The 8,554-nt window shown below is 43.1% G+C and overlaps 2 protein-coding genes across 3 annotated transcripts in view; one reads left to right on the top strand and one right to left on the bottom strand.

Annotated features, from left to right (window-relative positions):
• Positions 1-927: 927 nt before the first annotated feature.
• On the bottom strand, positions 928-3,786 carry spryd4 (SPRY domain containing 4). Of its 2 annotated transcripts, none has more exons than XM_079559139.1 (3): positions 3,619-3,786; positions 1,166-1,915; positions 928-1,069 (listed from the first exon to the last, which is right to left on the bottom strand). In XM_079559139.1, exons 1-2 carry the CDS (start codon positions 3,752-3,754, stop codon positions 1,374-1,376), a joined length of 678 nt encoding a protein of 225 aa, XP_079415265.1. In that variant the 5' UTR covers positions 3,755-3,786; the 3' UTR covers positions 928-1,069; positions 1,166-1,373. The 2 variants fall into 2 exon arrangements, with proteins under 2 accessions (XP_079415265.1, XP_079415264.1); XM_079559138.1 differs by having other exon boundaries at positions 929-1,075; positions 1,173-1,915.
• A 3,643-nt stretch (positions 3,787-7,429) lies between these two features.
• The window catches only part of LOC306964712 (acid-sensing ion channel 1-like), a 121,756-nt gene continuing 120,631 nt past the window's right edge, over positions 7,430-8,554 (top strand). The window contains exon 1 of the mRNA XM_079558825.1: positions 7,430-8,318. Coding sequence (XP_079414951.1) covers positions 7,957-8,318 — 362 coding nt within the window. The 5' untranslated portion in view covers positions 7,430-7,956. The remainder of the gene's footprint in view (positions 8,319-8,554) is intronic.

The following is an 8,554-nucleotide window of genomic DNA, read 5'->3' as shown; positions in this document are numbered from 1 at the left end:
TATAATTTAAAATGTACATCTACTTTTACTCAAGGATTAGACCGATTCTACTGTTAAATGTTTGATCGAAATGTCTTAAACGTGCTGCCTCAATGCAGGGGGTGGGAGTCGTTTTCCCAATTACTTACGTCACCAGGGGCGGACTGGCCATATGTCCATTCTGGAAGAGCACAGACGGGCCACTGGCTCTAGGGCCACCGGTCTGGCCTCTCACTTTACCTTATCCTTACCCCCGGGCGAAACCGAGCTTTACCCAAATCTAAAAGCTTAAAAGAAAAGCATCCAAAAACAAAAATGTGCTGGAAAAAGCAACAAAAAAGGGACAAAAAAAACAATAACATGGGGGGAAAAAAAACGAAAAACAAGAGACAAAAACACAATGAAAAAGTGACAAAAAAGTGACAAAAACACGCCACAAAAAAGTAATGAAAAAGCAACAAAAACATGACAAAAATGCAGCGACAACGTGACAAAAAGTTACCATCACTTTTCTAGATTTGAGCTTTCAAATTACATTACATATTACAGCATATGTAATTACAACATTACAGTGTTGCTCTCCAGTCGAGAAGCCTTTAGATTTGGGTAAAGCCGAACTGGAGAAAATGCCCTCGGTTAAGGCGGGGGGGTCAGAGGTTAGCATATGTATTTGTGGAAGTGTCACATTTATGCTAATTTGGGCCGGGCCGACCAGAGTCCAGGGCTGTTTTTCAGTCCCAGTCCGCCCCTGTACGTCACCCTGCTAAAGTGGGTACTATCCATGCAGTCATTGTTATATTTAGATTTAGGCATTTTACTTGACACCAGTGAATGGTTAAGGCTCTACTGTAGTCGGCTTTTGTAAATATATCACGGCTCTAAATAAAAGGCCAAAAGATATTGCTTCATCATTTTATTGATCGTTTTAAGGTACATTTGTGAAACATGTCATGATACAAATAATGGCATCGAGCACATTCTTAAATCTGAGCTTAAACTTGGCAAAACACAAAACACCACACTTGAGAGGTAATACATGAGGTACAGAAAAGCACGAAAATGGTATCGTTAATGACTTTATGGTACTGTTCTGGTTCTTGTAAGGTGATGCACAAAGCTTCCTGTAGATTTTTGAGATTATGGGTGGCACAGGTGATCCTTACATGCCTTGTTATAGAAATGACACTTATTACCTTAATTTAATCTTTTTTTCCTCTATCATTGTATATGTTTATGAGGAAAAAGTTATTGTAATTTGGTTATTTACGGTGGAATAAATCTTATTGCGTGGATGGAAGACACAACAGTATCCCCCATTAATATGAAACACTGATTGTTTGAACCACAACGTGTAAGGCCTTTCATGAACATCCCGTCACAGCTCCACTGTGTCTTCACTTGAGGCCCGGTGGCAGCTCCAGGCCGCTATGTGTGAGCAGCTCCCCATCCCACAGTCCGAAAGCGGGGCACAGAGGACCCTTGAAGGACACCTTAATGCTGTGAATGACGCTGCCCTTCTCGGTGTCCACCAGCGCGAGGACGCCTTGCTCATAGTCGAGCAGGATGCCCACGCGGTCCGGCTTTCCCACCAGCGTCACGGGGACCACCTTATTGTTCATCATGGCGAACCACTTGCGCTGGGCGTATCCAAACACCCAGGAGGAGCTGCTGGTGCCCACGCACTCGTCTCGGCACATCTGCGCTTCTGCCGCACCGATTCGAAACGCCTGGGACTTCTTCACGGTCACCTCCCAGTAGTGCCTTCCGCCGGTGATCTCCTCATCCCCGAACACCACGGCCCAGTCTCTGAAACGCTCGGGGTTGCCCTGCACGTGAGACGGGTCCAAACCTAGGATACGGTAGATCACGCCGGTGTCCCTCTTAAAGAGGTCCAGGCTGCTGTGGGCGGTCTTCTCATCCAGCCGGAACTTTGCATCTATGGGGAAAAAACAAAACAGCAATGAGCATAGTTTGACACATGGACGGCACATTTTTATTCCAGCAGCATGTGCCAAGTATAGAAGCAAGAATAAATGTAGCCTACTTGTATTTAAATGGTTACAATTAGCAAATAGCAAAAGTCTGCAATTGTCTGGACTCCAGATAGTGTTGTATCCACTGCAAACTACATCATCTCCCGTCTTGGTATGTATAAAACCTGCTAACTCTGTACAAATACAAACATGCTCTGAAAAGCAATTACCATCTTCTCTCACATGTTAAAGAGGGGGTATTATGCAAAATCAACTTTTTCAAGCTTTACATCATGTTATTATGTCATTCCCTCATTAAAAACATGCCTGAAGTGTAGCCTTGGCACATTCACGTATTTTTGAGTAATCTGTAAAAACTCTGATGGCGGCCATTTTAGGGATAGGTTTGCCTGAGTCCTCCTAGGAACGCCCCCACCTCCTGGAGACGCCTCCGAGCTTTCGTCACCAGCCGAGTAACCAACCACTGCTCCTCAGCAGAACCCCCTCCCCACTGATGCCACAGACAGCGTGTGGAGGGGGCGTGTCGGAAAGGGTCAGAGGTTCTTAAAGAGACAGAGCCCTATTTCAAGACATTCACTACAGCCATTTTGAGAGAGCAATTTCATACAAGGCAGTGTTTTCTAATTTACTGCATTTACAGACCAACAGAAGGTTTGGTCATCATTGTAGTGTGATATAGACTGGTGCTATGGGATTGATAAAAGCATAATACCCCGTCTTTAAAGCTTCAGGACATACTGTAGTGTATGTACTGAATTTTGAGCAAAAAGGAAAATTTGAAGGCAATATTTGACTGGGAAAGAAATGAAAAGTTCCCAATAATAGTTCTGCTCTAGTACAGGGGTTCCCAAAGTGGGGGTTGAGAGACACTGAAGTGGGGGTTGCATGATGATGAGATTTTGAGACAATTTTTTTTTACATTTCTGACAATTTATTTTAAGTATTTTTTTGTATTCCTATAACTTCAAACGGGTTGAAGACGCCAAAAAGTTCTTCCCGGGCACGCACAAAGACCAGACAGGTACACATCAACTTGTCTAAGCTCAGGTAAGAACATATCACAGTATGGAAGAACTGTGGCTTGTTCTTTTAAACCAAACGTGAAAATCAACTTTCCAAACCAACATCATTAAACCAAATATTAAATGTTGTGCACCTGAATTTACTATAAATAGTAAATATTTTTTACAGCGGGGGAGGGGGGGGGAGTTGTTGGTCTGGTGATTGTGAGGGTCGCGGTCTGAAAAGTTTGAGAACCCTTGCACAAAGGCTAAGTTGTGTATTTATTTTTGTTATATGTTCAGATGTCCCTTCACACTGCATTCACGTGTCTGGATGTGTTGTCGCTTGTGTCTCTCCTGTTATGACCCGCATTAGTCATTAAATAAACACAAGCGGCCAGTTATGCAACAACACAGGTTAGAAAGGAGTCTGATAACAGCGCCCCAAACTACGACAAAACAAGTCCCTCGACTCATCGCAAAAATGGCAATAACAGCAAAATTACAACAATAAAGTCCAACGTTGCAGCTGAATTCCTTAGATTTGCGAACTTCTTAACCTGCATCCATCTCTGTCAGCCTCATTTGAACTCTTCTCTGATTCCCTCGAGTCGTAGTGACAATTCCCTAAATCGTAGACTCACCGTTCGCGGGGGTGGTGGACACATAGCCCCGTGTCTGCAGCGGGCTCGCACCCCGCCTGTGCCCGGCAGTGAGGAGGGAGACTGTCCGACCTGCAGCGCGACAGAAGCGGACTGCTGCCACTGCGGGCGTCGCCATGTTTGTATGTCTGCTCACATGTCCTCACTCTGCCTTTTGTAACAGCGGCGGCGGCGAGGTCTTACTGCCCCCTGCCGCACGGGAGGGGAACTGCAGGTAAAAGACGCTTCAGCACCACGGACAGCAGCCACAGACACTGACGCGTTATTTACGTTCTGTAGGCCAGTGTTTCCCAACCAGGGGTACGGGGTACTCGAGGTCCTAGCAGGGGGTGCTTGAAACTATTTCAGATTGAATAAAGGGGGAAATTGAACATAGTTTTAATAGGGAAAGCTATATTTTTCAGTAAATTGTCCTTTTTCTTACAAATACCATTTTTAAGTAATTACTTTCTAAATAAACTGCAACACCCCTGAGGTAGGGGGTACAGGGACGACCATTGACAGGCCCACAAGACAATAAAGGTTGGGAACCACTGCTGTAGGCGACACTTACAACTATAATGGTCAAATAAAAACTGTTATGGGGGAGATAACTATATAACTTGAATAAAGAAAAGACTGTGTTTATAGACAATCGGTTAAATGTGGTCACGTTAATAGAATGTGGTCACGTTAATACATTTTTTCTTTTTAAACGGCAGTCGTAGCTAGCCTTAGCATTAGCACGATGCTAACATGTAGCATCATGTATGTATCTATGGGCTGTTGACCCACTTTGCTCCTCTCAATGTCTTGTAGCTTTATTTAGTAGAAAATTATATTCATAATTCAGCGTTTGTTAAAGTAGTTTTTGAATAATTAGAGAAAGTTGCCATTTGTATCTACACTAAAGGTTGTGATTCCAAGTTATGTGACGACGCCGATTTTAATCTAGTATCTACACACACTATTGATACAGCGTGGCGTGGTTTATTCCCTTACACCCCTTTGCGAGTATCCAGCATGGTGTCTCCAGTTGGCCAGATATCACAAACATATAACCGATGTCATTTTTTGTTTGTTCTAACTAGAATTTCAGTCAGTTGCATTATGTTTCCCAACCAAGGGTATACGGGAGATCTTAGCAAAGGGTACTTAGAATAAAAATAATGCAAAACATAATTCTATATAAGAACATTATGATCAAAGTAAAATTATTTAAAAACATTTACAATGAGTTTGAGAGCACTTGCATGTCCTTGTATTAAAAAATAGGAGTACCAGTATTAGTTTTTCAAGTTCTAACTATTAAGCAATACCCTTGAGGAATGAAAGGCCCAGCAGAAAATCCTTGAGTTATATCACATAATAACATTCGAAAGTTGTCACAGAACTAGGACTGCTTTTCTAAATCGCCATCTTTGCCTTCTTTAAAATATATGTCATAAGTGAGTGGATGTTACAGTCAGGCCCACCTTAACCTCTTAACTCCCACCTGAACCGAACCCATTTTATCCAGTTTGGCTTTACACTAATCAAAAAGCTTCTTCGGAAAAAAGCACCAAAACAGCTACAAAATATGAAAAGAAAACAAGGATGTAAACGCAACAAAAAAGTGACAAAAAGTCAACAAAAATGTGACAAAAATTCAACAAAAATGTGACAAAAATTCAACAAAATGTGACAAAAACTCAGCAAAAAAATGACAAAAAATTCAACAAAAATGTGACAAAAATTCAACAAAAATGTGACAAAAATTCAACCAAAAAGTGACAAAAATTCAAGAAAAATGTGACAAAAATTCAACAAAAATGTGACAAAAATTCAACCAAAAAGTGACAAAAATTCAACAAAAAGTGACAAAAATTCAACAAAAAAATGACAAAAATCCAACAAAAATGTGACCAAAATGAGGCGTTACACAGGCCTATATTATAGCCAAAGAGGACAGAATGCATTTGGTTTAGGCGGGTGGTAAGAGGTTAATGTACCCATAGGCCCCGGGGCTTAAATAGAATTGTTGGCCCCCACCCCCCCTCAGCGTAAACCCTAACCTTAAACGCTTACCTATAACCCTAACCCTAAATCCCACAGAAACCCTAACCTTGCTACTCCTACATGTGTCCCTCTGGGCCAGGCAGTGAGGGCCTACTCCAGGTACACACATATCAGCACAGCGCAATCATCGCATACGGTTACTCATACCGCAAAGTGAAGTGATTGTCATGAAAATCAACAAATCACCTTTTTCCCCCCCTTAATTCTGATAGGCCCTTGACTATGGTAGGCCCCTGGGCTCCAGCCCCTGCTAGCCCATTGGACAAGGTGGCTCTGGTTACAGTGTACTTTATGTTCTCAGTTATCTGTATTTGACCCATTTATTGATGCCACTGGGGAAAACCCTCAGAAGCACTGGCTGACTGCAGTGCTGTCATCCGTATGGGAACAGAGCAAACAAAAGCTACACATCCAGACACAAGGAGAACATGCAAACTCCACACAGAAAGGCCCACAGTCTTTGCTACATCTTTTTTTTTTTTTTTTTTTGTATTGTTGCAATGTCAATGTCAACGTCAATGTCTCTCTAACAATCTGGGAGACCTATATAAACGTTCAGTGCACAGGTCTGTACAGTTTCCCTCTAGTGCTGAGTGAATATCACAGCGTCAGTTTAGGTGGTGCATTGGAGTCGGTGTAACACGTCTTTAAGGACAGACCCAATAAAAATGTGTCGCATATTAAGCTCGACTTGGCTGCTGTGGCTGCTGCTTGATTCATTTTTCACCCGTGTCCAGCAGGGGACCAAATGCCATTGTTTATTTATGGCCCTGCATCCACAGCGTCACATATCATTATTTGCTGTTTTTGGCTGAGATGACGGATAGACTTTTGAAGTGGAGCTGTTAAGAAAAACTACATGCGGCTGATTGATGTTGCAATATTGTAATTAAAACATTGGTTATGGAGGGCAGTTCGTCTGAGAATCTGGAATATACATTTGTCTTACTTGTCACAGAGTACAAGCAAAGGGGTTTTGTTCAGTATGGGGCGCTGGACACCATCCAGGTGTGATTGATACTGCTCAGTCTTACAAGGACAAACAAAATAGTCAAAGCGCAATTCAATTTCTATAATAAAACATTTGCATATGAAGCATTTACATAATGTTTTCTATACTTTCACTTAACGGTTAATATAGAGCTGGACAATTAATCGAATATAAATCTAAATCACATTTTCTACTGTCTCAATAATCGTCATGGGACTTTATAATCGTCAGGTTTACCGCCATTTTCTACATGTATTAATTTTAGTTTGATATAATATAATCGAATCGAATTATCAAGATCCATCAATGAGTACATGTTTGTATCTTTGTGTATTAACGTATAGGCTACATAGTATTCTATTAAACACCTAGTAATACAAAAGAATAGCCACTGGTGCTGTGCAACATGTTTTGGTCAGGGTCCTCTGCAGGTATTCTTTGCTTAAATTAGTTTGAACTTTTTGTCCTCATTTTGAACTGGTCATAATTTACACCCATTTTGGCTCAGGCCTGGTTCAGACACCGTTTTGATCCGGACTGTACTTTAAAAACAAAATATTTTCTCGGATGGTACTTGGAGTAAAAAAGTTGGTGAACGCCTGTAGTCTATAAAACATAACTTGTGTCTGCAGACAATATCTCAGCCATGAACATTTTAAATCAAACTTTCCCCCTGCAGCTCAGTTGTTGAGTGAACAAGCTCAAAAACATGTTCCCTCCAATCTCTGGCTGGACCATAAATGTTCCGCTGAGCTCCTCATGAGCGCAGGCACGCGCGCACCGCCGCTGACGCCGCTTCATACCGAGAGAGGCAGAGAAGAAGCTCACGACACACACCGACAGCTCTCAAAGCCGTGTGTAATTCTTCAACTCATCCTGGATTTACGGTTTGTGAGGCGCGCAGGAGAAGATGAAGCGGGTGTAGGGAAGAGGTTTGCACCAGGGAAGTAAAAATCACGCGCGAAAGAGGGAACAGCAGATGACAGAAAGATTCTGTTATTTATGTGACCAAACGCGCGAGCTCTGGGTCTTAGGGGAGAGACTTGTCTTCGCTGAAATGCTCTTTGATGTCTGAGTTTGTTGAGCTCGCGCTCATCATGTCTTGCCTGTGCGCGTGAGGGATGGCTGCCAGAAGTTGCCCCGTGGTTATCTGCACGTTTGCACCTGGTCGCGTGGAGAACGGCAGAGTGTGCCACAGGTGAATTATGCTTTTCACGCGCCTCTTAACTCTAACTGCTTTCGCTCACTGACTCTGGCGGATTCTGAGCCTTGGGAGGCACGAACAAAAGACCATGGATCTCAAAGTGGAACCGGAGGAAATGGACTCGAACCAGCCTCCGTCGCTGGAAGTTTTCGCTCACAGCTCGACCCTACACGGGATTTCACACATCTTCACGTACGAGCGCTTCTGCGTCAAACGCTGCCTGTGGCTGCTGTTTTTCCTCGGTTCGTTGACGTTCTTGCTCTACGTGTGCGTGGACAGGATCCACTTCTACCTCGAGTACCCGCACGTGACCAAACTGGACGAGATCACGACCCCGACCATGACGTTTCCCGCCGTGACTTTCTGCAACCTGAACGCCTTCCGCTTCAGCCGCGTGACCCGCAACGACCTGTACCACGCGGGAGAACTGCTGGCCCTGCTCAACCAGAGGTACAGCTGCAGAGCACGGTTCAATCAGCACCTCTACATTCTGCAGAACCTACACATGCTTTATCACAGAGCTCGCACAAGTTGAGACGTGGTTTCTAGGTTGATGCAATATTTACCAAACTTGAACATCAAATAGACCTAAATGTATGATGAAAGTTTTATTTCTGACAGTTTATTTAACCAGCTTTTCCAACACTGTCAATGTGTCAGATTGTTGTATCTTCAGATCCCTTTGG

Source organism: Gobius niger, assembly GCF_951799975.1.
Source record: "Gobius niger genome assembly, chromosome: 6".
In the NCBI taxonomy this organism is placed as follows: Eukaryota; Metazoa; Chordata; class Actinopteri; order Gobiiformes; family Gobiidae; genus Gobius; species Gobius niger.
The sequence above is the reverse complement of the archived record's forward strand: the minus strand, read 5'-3'. Positions and strand labels throughout refer to the sequence as shown.

Bases quoted from the DNA above. Each gene is read 5' to 3' on its own strand.
- spryd4 (XM_079559139.1), bottom strand. From the start codon at position 3,754: ATGGCGACGCCCGCAGTGGCAGCAGTCCGCTTCTGTCGCGCTGCAGGT. The intron at 1,916-3,618 runs GTGAGTCTACGA...TTTTCCCCATAG, and splicing joins GTCCACCACCCCCGCGAACG to ATGCAAAGTTCCGGCTGGAT.